The 12,376-nt window shown below is 53.6% G+C and overlaps 5 protein-coding genes across 5 annotated transcripts; 4 read left to right on the plus strand and 1 right to left on the minus strand.

The window, feature by feature from the left end:
• Positions 1-248: 248 nt before the first annotated feature.
• Positions 249-974, minus strand: CPAR01_08080 (alpha-acetolactate decarboxylase; the record flags this gene model as incomplete). The annotated part of the gene is made up of 1 exon (XM_060492349.1): positions 249-974. One exon carries the CDS (start codon positions 972-974, stop codon positions 249-251), a length of 726 nt encoding a protein of 241 aa, XP_060348719.1.
• An 886-nt stretch (positions 975-1,860) lies between these two features.
• CPAR01_08081 (acetolactate synthase) lies at positions 1,861-3,546 on the plus strand (the record flags this gene model as incomplete). The annotated part of the gene is made up of 1 exon (XM_060492350.1): positions 1,861-3,546. One exon carries the CDS (start codon positions 1,861-1,863, stop codon positions 3,544-3,546), a length of 1,686 nt encoding a protein of 561 aa, XP_060348720.1.
• Positions 3,547-4,870: 1,324 nt separating this feature from the next.
• Positions 4,871-5,826, plus strand: CPAR01_08082 (glutathione S-transferase domain-containing protein; the record flags this gene model as incomplete). The annotated part of the gene is made up of 2 exons (XM_060492351.1): positions 4,871-4,922; positions 5,168-5,826. The coding sequence occupies 2 exons, from the start codon at positions 4,871-4,873 to the stop codon at positions 5,824-5,826; spliced, it is 711 nt and encodes a 236-aa protein (XP_060348721.1).
• Positions 5,827-8,939: 3,113 nt separating this feature from the next.
• On the plus strand, positions 8,940-10,815 carry CPAR01_08083 (CFEM domain-containing protein; the record flags this gene model as incomplete). The annotated part of the gene is made up of 4 exons (XM_060492352.1): positions 8,940-9,113; positions 9,200-9,614; positions 9,669-9,740; positions 9,791-10,815. 4 exons carry the CDS (start codon positions 8,940-8,942, stop codon positions 10,813-10,815), a joined length of 1,686 nt encoding a protein of 561 aa, XP_060348722.1.
• Positions 10,816-11,644: 829 nt separating this feature from the next.
• Positions 11,645-12,268, plus strand: CPAR01_08084 (cytidine and deoxycytidylate deaminase zinc-binding region; the record flags this gene model as incomplete). The annotated part of the gene is made up of 2 exons (XM_060492353.1): positions 11,645-11,792; positions 11,865-12,268. The coding sequence occupies 2 exons, from the start codon at positions 11,645-11,647 to the stop codon at positions 12,266-12,268; spliced, it is 552 nt and encodes a 183-aa protein (XP_060348723.1).
• Between the last annotated feature and the right edge of the window lie 108 nt (positions 12,269-12,376).

Raw genomic sequence — 12,376 nt, forward strand, 5'->3', positions numbered from 1 at the left:
ATCCATGAGCAACCCGAAGCTGGGTATGGCCGTCAGGCTTGCCAGAGTGGTTAGATTGTTCTGCTTCGGATAATTCTCACAAGCGGACCACGTCCAAATTGTCAATCCAGTCGGAATCCAGTTTTGTGTGTCTGCTTTCCTTTCTCCCTTCGCATTGCGACCATATCGAAAACGTCTATGCTATTGGTACGAGGTTATCAGTCATTAGAATTATTATCGTATGTTTCTACACTGCTTCACGTCCGCTGCTAGCCCTCCACGGCAGCGATACCCTCCTTATCGCCTTCCAGTGCGGCCTTGTTGAACTCTGGATCATTCGTCGGCAGCTCAACGTGCCACTTTGAAATTTGCGCGGCACCAATTTCGACTTCGCCGTCCGTGCCAAAAGACAGGATGTGTCCGCCCTGAGTCCGGTCCTCAGTGATGAAGTGAAGATGATCGCCGGCTACACTGATGCCCATGGTATACTCTGGTGATCTGAAGCCGACAACAGTTCCCCGCACCGGCTCCTCAAAGGTGTGCGACGCCTGGTGCTTGCCGACCTCAACCAGGCTCTCGCCGGGTTTACTCTGGCCGCCGGCAGTCCGCACCGTAATACCCTTGAAGACACCCTCGATCCTGATGGCGAGGAAGAAGTTTTTCGAGTCGGGGAAGTCCTGTGAGAGGTGCTCAAAGAGCTCCTTCTTGTTGTTGAACGCGGCTTTGATGGTGGCTGTGGGCTGAAAGCGGGTGACCATGGCGAAGGGGGCGACAGCATCGGAGGCCGGGCTCGTGTCGATTGGGGTCACGGTGTTATCTGACTTCATTTGGTAGAGCTTTCCATCGAGGATGATCATCTCGCCGACCATGTAGCGAAATGTTCCCAGGCCTTGGTTTCCGTGGGAGATGAGTTCTGATACCGGTAGGCCCTTGGAGGCGACGCCGTCCATCAGAGCTGAGATGATGGAGTACTGGAATATTTCATTGACCGCCATGGTGTCTGATATGGTTTGCCGGTGTTCTCGTTGTTGCTGAGCGTGGAATTGAGGTCTTAGGGTATCGGAAGTAGGACTGAAATAAGCTGCAGTTGTCAAATGAGAAGGGGTGGTCGACGGAAAGTGAGACGATGAATGAGGTGGTGGTGAGTGAAGGTTTGGGGTTCCCTTGAGTTTGGCCACGAAAGCGGCCCGCTATTGCTGACTGCTTACTGCAGAGCAGAAGGAGCACACCTGCTCACGCGCCTGCCCTCCGTCCACCGGATCGGAGGCGTCGGGAGGCTACGGAAGGCGGCTCCGGGACAAGCGCAGGCGGGACCTTCCTGAGTTTCAGCGAACGGAAGCTGCGAATGTGTGGCTCTTTCCTGGGGTTAATGGTTGAGTCATCAAGGTCCATCACAGTGAAGTGGGAATTGGAAGGCGCCGCTTTGGGTCCCACTGCTCCGAGGAGGGCGCTGACGTCAGTCGCACGGCATCACCGGCCACATCGCCGCCTCGCTCTTTCGGTCTTTGAACTTTGGTGCCTCTTGCTCCTCAACAACTCAGATCTCACCGATTGACGGCCAAGCGCTAGGGAACTTTGCGGCATTACAATATCCACCTTTGCTCTCTCCATCTCCGCCTCTCGCCGATATCGTGATCGCGAACGTGAAGCTGAAGTTCCTGCTTTTGCTCATGACCACTTGATCTTTTCTCATTCTTGCAGGGCCCTTTGCAATTGACGCAAACAGGCTCCCTTATACCCTCAGCATTCCTTGCCCAGCTAAACCCGACAGGATCAGACACACCTAATGCTTCACTTCTTTTCATCCTAATCAGGAGTGAATCAGAATCGTGCTCTCTGCGTTGACTCGATACCACGCTCAAATACGCTCACGATCATTCAATGTCTTCAGAAACAGTAGATGTCGTGATCGACTCTCTTGTCGCCGCCGGTGTCAAGCACATCTTTGGTGTTCCGGGCGCCAAGATCGATAGCGTCTTCAATGCCCTGATTGACCGCCCCGAGATCCAGCTGGTCGTTTGCCGCCACGAGCAAAATGCCGCCTTCATCGCCGGAGCGATCGGCAGGATCACAGGCCGACCCGGTGTGTGCATTGCCACCTCCGGCCCGGGAACTAGCAACCTTGTCACCGGCCTCGTGACCGCCAACGATGAGGGTGCACCCGTTGTTGCCATTGTCGGCGATGTTAAACGGGTGCAGGCTGCCAAGAAGACACATCAGAGCTTGAGGGGCGTTCAACTACTCGAGCCCGTCACGAAAAAGACCACTGGCGCCGTGCATCCCGATCAGATCTCGGAGATTATGCTCGATGCCTTCAGAACCGCCACGGCGTATCCGCAGGGTGCAACAGCTATCAGCCTACCAATCGATATCATGACAGTCGGAACCAAGACGTCTATCCCTGCGTTGCCCCCGAGCGCCTTCACGCCGCCTCAGTATGGCACGTCACCGTCAGCGTCACTGAGCAGGGCGGCAGCCATGATCCAAAATGCAAAGTTCCCAGTCCTGTTCCTGGGGTCCAGGGCAGCAACACCAGATGCCGTCGAAGCTGTCCACGGTTTCCTCCGCAAGCACCCCATCCCCGTCGTCGAAACCTTCCAGGCCGCGGGTTCCATCAGCCAGGAGCTCGCTCATCTCTTCTACGGCCGCATCGGCCTCTTCCGCAATCAACCCGGCGATAAGCTATTGTCCCAGGCTGATCTCGTCATCGTTGCGGGTTACGATCAATCCGAATATGACGCCGACGCCTGGCACAAGAGCCAAAACCTTGAGATCTTGCACCTGGATTGGATTCCCGCCGACTATGGAGCCTTCTATAACCCAAAACTCGAACTCGTGGGCGCCATCGCCGCCAATGTCAAGGCGCTGGGCGACATCCTGGCAAACGTCTCCCGCCCGCAGGAATCCGAGATAGCAAAGTCCATTTTCACAGAATTCCACGCTTGGGAACAGAGCCCCCAGGCTCTGGGCCAGACCGGCGACGGTCCTGTGCACCCTCTCTACTTCATTAAGCTCATGCAGGGTCTGTTGCCCTCATCGACGACTTTGACATCGGACGTCGGCAGCATGTATATCTGGCTGTCGCGCTTCTACTTCGCATACAGCCCCAAGTCTTTCCTCGTCTCCAACGTTCAGCAAACTCTCGGCGTGGCTCTCCCATGGGCCATCGGCGCCTCTCTAGCCCAGGAGCCGCCTTGCTCCAAAAAGGTCGTAAGCATCAGTGGCGATGGCGGCTTCCTCTACAGCGGACAGGAGCTAGTAACTGCCGTGAAGCAGGGGTGCAACATCACGCACTTCATCTGGAACGATGGAAAGTATAACATGGTGGAGTTTCAGGAAGTCGACAAGTACGGCCGCAGTTCAGGCGTCGACTTGGGCGGGGTCGACTTTGTCAAGTATGCCGAGGCGTTTGGTGCCAAGGGATTGCGCGTCAGTCGTTCGTCGGAACTGGAAGCCGTCATGAAGGAGGCTTTGAGTTATCAGGGAGTCTGCATCGTCGACGTTGAGATTGACTACTCCCACAACCACGAGCTTATGAAGAATGTCATCCAGGACAATATTAGTTAAAGTTTTGTAACCTGTTTAATGAGCGAAAGAAATGTTAGACAGCCGTTGTTGCCAACTCTGCGGGTCACTGTCTCCTTAGAGGAAACTGATGAAAGTTCACTTATCCTGATTGTTACTTTGTTGGAGGGATGGCGATGCATCGTACGAACTCATGTTGCCTGCACGAAATGCAAATGACATCTCTTGGCGACGATCGAGTGTTACAGGGACGCATCGTTCGCAATTCATTCAATGTCGTCTTTTCTCGGATGCTCCGGAAACACTCCCGGGACCACGATCCAGGTTCCCGTCACTGGACGATCCAGCGGTCTGCGTACGGATAGGCAAGGAAGATGGACTGGCAGGCATGAGCTGTTTCGATCGATTGCCGAGCTCAACAGCACGCATCTAGACCATCGTAATCCCTTGCCCTGGTGCGCTGGCAGACTTCAACTATTCGCTCATTCTCGCCAAGGAACTCAATGGTCTCGGACCTTGGGGTACCCGTAGTCATGCTGGATTCTTAGATTGATATTGTCCAGGTCGTAGCGGAAGAGAGCTCCCCACCCCCTCTTAGTCTCAGCCCTAGGAATCGGAATCGGAATTCCTTCAGGATCTTCATGTCGGTTTCCGGACGCACGGATGCTCTTCCAGATGGACCTACATGGGGACGGGAAGACGAGGTTCGTCTGTGTCGCATCGGGAGGTGTGGAGTTTCAATGCTCTGATACGGCAGATGATATATCATGATCTATGATAGGTACAGTACATAAGGTAGAGCCAGCATCTACAAGAGGGCCATTCTTATCTGTATCTGCCAGTCGGATACATCCTAATGCACTCACTCTTATTGCAGAATGTAGTGAATGCATGATTGCAAGGGCAAGGACAGGCTCTCTGAGGAGAGGCGGGGAGAATAGACCTGCGGATGTGAAATCCGTGCCGAGCACCGAACCTTGATTTCTAAGCTGGGTGTACCATGTTTGGCTGCTTTCCCCGTAAACTCCGCCGGGAGTTCAGAGAAGGGGACTGGAGCCAAGCAATCGAGTAAGCGGGGTTATTTCCCCCCTCCTTTCTTGAGTGTGAGGGAACAAGTTCCATCACGACATCGGTCTTTCAATGGTGCAACTTTCCAACCTCATTGTGTTACTACTGTTGCATTGGTAATCAATTATCAACACTCGATTCCTTCAAATACGCACCAACCTCACCATCGCCAGTCAATCCACCCGCAGTCCTCCAGTTGGAAAGCCAAGACATCAAGTCTCAAATTCCCGACAAACAACACAATTAGCAGCTGCCTAAATCATCGACACAGGCTTGGATCAGAAACAGAATCCTGACAATGTCTTCCGCCGCGCCCAAGATCAAGCTGTACACCAACCACGGCTGCCCATGTACGTGACATCCATTCCTAGCCTCACCCTCGTTGATTTCCGTCTCTTCGTGTCCAACCCCTCTTCCTCTCTTCGCGTAACCTCCTACCCCCGGGAGCCACGTGCAGAATTAAGCATGAAGGCATACTGCCAACCCCTCATGAAGTCTCACGACTCAAACCACCGCATCATCCTCAGAACAAATCAAAATTTACCGACCTCAAGAGGGGGCCAAGATACACAGAAAGCTAACCCCGAATCCTCAGGGGCTCACCGTGCACACATCGCCCTCGCAGAACTGGGCCTCCCTTTTGAGGAAGAAATCATCGACCTCTCGGTGCCCCGCACAAAGGAGTACCTGGCCATCAACCCGCGCGGACTTGTTCCCTCCCTCTCCTACGACGGCGAAATCATCACAGAGTCCGCCATTGTCAGCCAGTTCCTCGCCGACGCTCACCCGTCCCACCTCGTCCCCGCCCCGGGCAGCAAGGACGCCGCCCTGCGCCGCGCACGCATCAACTTCTTCGTCGACACCTACTTTAGCAAGGCTAACTCGTCGCTGTACAAGCTGCAGCTCGCAAAGTCGGAAGCAGAGGCGAATGAGGTTGCGGCTGGGTTCATTGACGTTATCGCCAAGGAGGTTGAGCCGCTGTTGAAGGATGCGAAGCCGTACTTTGGCGGCAGTGACAAGGTTACCTTGGCCGAGGTCCTTACAGGCTCATTCACACTGAGGCTGTTCTCGTTTGCAAACTATGAGCTCATCCCCAAGAGTATCCTGACGTCGCTGGAGGACAAGGCGCCCAGCTTCTACAAGTGGGCGCAGACCGTCAACAGCACGCCTAGCGTCAACGGTATCTACGATGAGAAGAATGTGGTTGAGCGGACCAAGCACCGTATCGCTGCCATGAAGGCTGCGCAGGCTTGACAGGAGGGTGGTAGCCGACTTTGAAGCGGCTGTATGAACACGGCTGTTAGTCATCAAGGCATTCCGGGAAGTTTAACCAATCCCATGATATTAGCGTCACAAGTCACTTTTGAATATCACCTCACTTTGAGTTGTCAACGCAAGGACCCATGTCCCTTGGAGAGATTGGGAAAAGGCTAAATGTTCAACGAGATGTGGCTGTACAGCCCCTGGAGTCTGGTTTGAGAATGGCTTGAGTGGCCATTATCTGACCTGAGTGACAATACTTTTGACGCCCAGGAATCCTCATCAATCATCTCATCGAGGAACATGAACAGGCGTGGAAGACCTGGGTAAGGCACATTGCCCCAAGGGCATGAAGTCTTCATGGTGTGATTGAATGCCCACCCAAAGCCTCCTTCCATGCTGAGTTAATCCGAAGAATAACAGCAAAAAGAATTTCCCTCTTACTTAGAGTGATTTTGGACCTTACGCACAGATCTTCACCATCGAGATGGTGGCCAGCAATCGAGGGAACAACCCGGGCGGGGCGAAGTCCGATCTCTCTTGCAAGCCTAGACCGCGGCGTCTGGTCTTCCAGGCTGCGTTATGCTTTTGCTTCACTGATTTTACCGCAGGGCCAGTTACCTTCCGGCAGGCAAATCGCTGGAAAGAGGATCTCTCGTACGATGATGGGCTGCTCTTTTCGGCTTTACGAGCTTGCGACTGCTAGTCTAGCTTCAAGATGACTTGTCTTACACTGCGCCCAAGCAGGGTGCGAGGAGAAGGGCAGCAATTCCAAGGGCCGAAGAATGCAGGAGGGCAGAAAAATCCATATCTTACCTGCACACGATAGAATCACAGATTGAATCTCACGTCACACAGCTGCCAATGCTACATACGATCGTTTCGACATACAAAAGCACATCATGCTTTTTGACAACCGTTGAGAGATTTCGCCTGATTTTTTCGCGCTCGAGATTCCGTCACATCACCCGCAGCGGAACGCATCTCGCCCGAACGGAGATTCTTACCGATTAGTAGTCCCTCCGAACCAGAAGATTCAAATCTTCGGCTCAAAAGAGTGCTTGGATACAGATCGTCTCCCACTTACCGACGGGAGACTCGAGAGGACGGACGTGTCTTGTTGAGAGGATCAGATCAGACTGGTCGCGAAGGGTTTGAAGGTGGTGGTCTAAGACTTTGGTTCTAGAAGAAACAAAGAATACGAGATGGAGGGCCGAGTGCTGGTCTTTGCCTGGTCTTTTGCTGATGGTGTGTACTGCTAACTCGATTGCCACAGATGAGTCAATTTAGCTGCCATCCCAGATGAAAACTGACTGGGTTTCTGATAGGCAGTGCCTAAATAGAAGAGACACACATGATTCAGTCTTGCGGGTAGCTGGCATCTGCCGTGGCGGGGGCGATTGGGGAGGTTGCTCATCCGCTGTCAACCAAGTCTCGAACAAGGCAGGCAGATAGATCAGCACCTACACCAAACTCGACGCACCGTTGAGGTCACCTTAGGCCTAACATGCTCGCCAGAAAGAACATCCGAGAGGGCGAGAGGAATCCATAGAGTTCGAGAACAGACATTGAGGAGCACAGAGAAAAGGGCGGGAGTGAAAGAGGAATGGGCGGAGTCTAAATAGAGTTTGGCTGCTTAGACTCAAACGGGACAACCACTGAACCACAGACCAAACGCTTTCCCCTCACTTCCTCACGAAGCAGCTGTTTCTGCAACAAATGTGGCTGATTGGAACGAATGAGAGGGCGCTGTGTATGCTGGCCAGCCCTTCTCGAAGACGGCTTCGAAACACTCGAGCTGTGTGAAACATCACAGCGTACATCCCGGAGCAGCAGCCGGTTAGGGACAAGGGTCGCGAAGGGGCGGGGGACCATTGGCCGAGCCACTCGGTGCCCGGAGCACTAGCAGCATGGACTACCAGCTAGAACCTGAACGGTCGTTTTTCGTTTCCTTCTGGCCCCCCAATAACACAGACTCTGTGGCCCTGCGTTCCTGCAGCTTGTCAAGGGTAGTCACATTGATGACGGAGCGAGAGGGTAATCAAAGACAAAGAGGTGGACGAAGACAGCATGAGGGAAGACGCACTGATCGCTTTGATGGACCGTCTTCTGCTCGGCTAAATGGTTGGCGAGATAGCGGGATGGACCTGCAGACCTAGTCCCGTGAAACATGACAACCGACACCATGGCTGCTTGAATCTGCCGCTAGAACTCTAAGATCTTCCACTGGTGATGCAGCGGCGCGGGTTCAAAGGCCGAGAGCTGCTGGGGGACGCTTGCCAAGTCGAGCCCATACATATGCTTATGCCGGTAAATATGTGACAGGGGAGCTTCCCATTACCGCGATACATAGCGTCTGGGTAGATCTTCTGCTCATTGAGATTGGAATTACATATTCATATAGCCTTAGGCGCGGAGTAGAGGAGGCTACTCAGGGCTAGGAGGTGATGGAGGGAGGACATCGACAGAAAGTCAGAAACACGGCCAATCAGCTCGTAAGCGCACAGAGCATAGCGCACACCCTCACACACCGCTTCCTAGACCATTTCCATCCCATCCACAAAACCTCGCAACACTTGGACGGGAGGGTGCTCTTGCAGCACTGCAGCAGCAAGAAAGTGAGGGGGGCAAGACAGCAGGGAGGGAGCTTTGTCCGCCCCGGAGCCCCCCTTTGACGTCTTTTCCCGAAGTGTGATCATTCTTTGCATCTGAAGCAAAGACCAGTTATCCTTGATGTGTCACGATCCATGGGGCAAACACAACGAACGGGTCCCCTGGGGGGAAGGTTGATAACGTTGTTTCCTCCCACCTCGCTTGTGAAGCATCTCCAACGCTGTCCCCACTACCACCGAACCCGAACATCAACAAAGACAAGGGGTTTTTGGATTTCTCTTTTTCAACACTCGTTCTCGGGAACTTCTTCGAGGTACATGCGCGCTCGGTGAGGCGACTTGGCGACCTTGGCTCCTTGCCCACTAGGTACCGAAAAAACCACGTCGATTCGGACACATACAGCTCGTGTTAGACGACCATAGCTATATGGAGCTGTGAAAAGCCGAGGGCAGAAAAAAAGGAAAGCAGCTGAGACTTCGTTTCGGATTTTCGATATGCGGCTATCAACATCGTCAGCGGCCTCTCTTGGTCTGCTATGGATCACATTTGCTCTGTCATTTGTTGGCGCCGTAGCAACAGCTGGGGAAGGGTGTTATTTCGCTGGAGAACGCGTTCATTTGATTGCGAGACAACAGCTACCTGATCTGAGCAATATATCAACATGTGGTGTAAGTTCGATTTGGAGTCGGAGCCTCCTTTGGCTCGGTTGCTTTTCCGAAATGGAACCCACTTTGGCTAATACTCTGGTGCCCAGTTGAACTGCCTCGTACAGGGTATCGCAGGGGTCGGATGCGACCTCACGAACACAACTTGCTCCTGTGCGAGCACCGGTCTGGGTCAGCTCGTCGGCCCTTGCTTGATTGCAAACTGTACCATGCAAGACTCCCTGGGTGAGTACTTCCAGAGTCGTGATGATGGTGCGGAAAAGATGGGAAGACTGACGAGGCAACCAGACGTCGCGAAACTGCAACAAACGCAGTGTAATCTCCCTCACGAATCCGACACTGGCAAAATTCTTGCCATTCTAATCACCGTCTATGTCACGGCTGTCATTGCGATCGTCTTGCGGCTTCTTGCCAAAAACATGGCAAAGACGTGGAGTCTAGACGATGCGTTGATTATTGCGGCGATTGTCATTGCGATTGCCCCAGTATCTGCAATTCTGTTGAGTAAGCTTTTTGTTGCCTTGCGGCCGGCTTGGATATGTAACTAACTGTCAACAGTGTCAAGCTTAGGATTTGGGAAGCACCTTTACGATCTTAAACCGGGTGGCTTACTGCAGATCCTGCGACTACGTAAGTACATCCCGTTCATATTGAAGCCATCTTCTCTAATGCTTTTGCAGTATACGCCGCCGAGATTGTGTACGTCTTTGTGCTCTTATTCGCGAAGCTGTCCCTCGTCGTCTTCTATCTACGAATCTTCACCGTACCGAAGTTCCGCATCGCTGCATACACCCTGATCGGATTCCTTATCGTCGGCCAGGTGGTCATCGGCTTTCTCACTATCTTCTCGTGTCACCCGATCGAGCTATTCTGGAACAAGGACATCCACACAGGCGCCTGCCTCGATGTCAACCAACTTGCCTACGCGAACTCTGCCTTGGCCATCATCCAGGACCTTCTTATTCTCGCCCTCCCGATAGCGATGCTTCCAGGCCTCCAAATGAACCGGAACAAGAAGGTTTCGGTTGCCATGGTATTTCTTCTCGGATCTGTCGGCTTCGTCTCGACAATTATTCGTCTTCAGGTTCTCGCAGTGTTTGGAAACTCCATCGACCCGACGTGGGACTACGCGCCCGTTGTGTGGTGGACGACAATCGAACTAGGTGTCGTCGTGGTGTGCGCCTGTGCGCCCATGATCCGCAACTTGGTCGAGAAGAAGTTCCCCGGCTTTGCGCTCTTCGCGAGGTGGACCACCCCGAAGCCATCCAAGGGCAGCAGCCCATCCTCGAACGGCAGCGTGGACAAGCCGACAAAGGCTGCTGGGCGATATCAGAAGTTCGGGCGAAGTAACAGCCCGCCTCAATTTAGCGACAACTATGTTCGCGATTACATCACGAGTCCCAAAGGCCCTCCAGTACCCCCAAAGGACGATCTGCCGCCATCTCGTAGGTACCGGGACATGTACGCCTACGGTGGATCCAAGCCCAAGGTGCTTGAGCCCTCGTCGCCGTCCCCTCAGCCGTATGACCTCTCGTGGAGGTCCATGAACCCTTATGGGATTCCTAAAGATGACCTGGAATCATGTATTGGAAAGACGAACTATAATCTTGATATTGAGATGCTGGAAAGGAAAGGGAGAGATGTGGTAGTGGCACAAAAAGAGCTTTGCTCTCTCTGCGGGAGGGAAAGCTGCAGTCACATGTAACAGAGCTATTTTCCGTCCGTTTTATAGATATCCATTTGCTTAGATACCAATTGTTGCTCGATCGCCTCAATAATCATGCCTCGTTCACTCTCAATGTTCCACCCGATGATGCTTCCGGAAGAACCCATATTTCAGCCGGGCGTGGTCCCGGAGCGGCCCGGAACGGTCCGATCATGTCAATGAATGTTCAGCTGGTCAGCCACCTTATTCGCGTGCGGCCCAAGTAAGCCACAAGACTCACAGTTACGGACCGCATCCATCGTAATCTTCTTATCACGAACAGATTGATGATTGCAACGTCAGCAGATAGAGCCCATGGCTTTCCGCCTCAATTCCTATTTGCTTGCTGAAGACCTCACTACCCCGGTCTCCATTCTCTTAAAGCCCAACTAATGCCGCAGAAAATGCACGATGCGAGTACTGCATAGCCTTACTACAAACAACGCGTGGGAAAGTCTACATCGTTCGTCTGCTTTGACATCGACACACAAACAATGCACAAGCATTGACCGAGTTTCGCCACCTCCCGCAGCTGCTTTGCACCTCCAACTCACTATTCCGAATCTGGAGCTCTCCGAAGGTTCAACTGTCCCAATCTGGATACAAGCCCGCGTCGCAGCTTCGCCTCACAGCTCTTTTGCGCAACACGATGCGCGCATCCTCACTCTCGTTGAGCCTGTTCAAGGCACCGCTCGGTCTTGTAGCCCTGTTACTGGTCGCCTCGGTCGTGGGACATGGCGATGGTGATCTTCAACGTTACATGGCCCTGGAAACCTGCCCGCCGCTGAAGATTGTCAATGGGATCAACTTCACCACGCGGGCGTACTGGATGCGCCAGGCCAACCTGGCCCTGCCCAACCCATGCCCGTTCGCGGCCTTTGGCTCAGTGATTGTGAATCACACTACGGGCGGCTTGGGGGAACTGGTCTGCACCGGCGCGAACAACAATGCTGGCACAGGCAACCCGACTCTGCATGGTATGAATCTCACCTCACACAACCCAACAAAGCTTTTTCTTTTGCAAGGGTAGTTTGCTAATCATTAAACAGGGGAGATGGCCGCCATCGACAACTGCTCGGCAATCTTTGTAGATCCCCAGGGTCCATACCGGATGACGCCGGCTCAGGCTCTGGCCGCCTTTGCCAACCTGACCATCTACACCAACGCCGAGAGCTGCCCCATGTGCGCGTCGGCGGTGCGCTGGGCAGGCTTCAGGGAATACGTTTTTGGCACGAGCATCGAGACCCTCACGGAGGAGGGATGGGGCCAGATCCAAATCACGTCCAGGGACGTCTTCCGGCAGTCCTCGGGCTTACCCCGCCGAACAAGGTTGCTTGGTCCGGTCTTGACGAACGAGACAGACCCCTTCTTTAGTTGGCAGTTTAATGCGGGTGCGCCCTGTCCGCAAGGCTGCTCTCGGGGCGGAAGTGCAGGCGGTTGTGTTCCTGCATGATGGGGTCGGTCAAGGTGCACTTGGTTTGGGTTGAATTAGGTTGCGGTTCTGCTCTCAAGAACCCCTTCCAACTGGAGCAACTTTCGTCGGGCTTGTTGCAAGTGGGTT

The sequence above is a fragment of the Colletotrichum paranaense genome, assembly GCF_030867605.1.
Source record: "Colletotrichum paranaense strain IMI 384185 chromosome Unknown Scaffold_6.1, whole genome shotgun sequence".
NCBI classification, from domain to species: domain Eukaryota; kingdom Fungi; phylum Ascomycota; class Sordariomycetes; order Glomerellales; family Glomerellaceae; genus Colletotrichum; species Colletotrichum paranaense.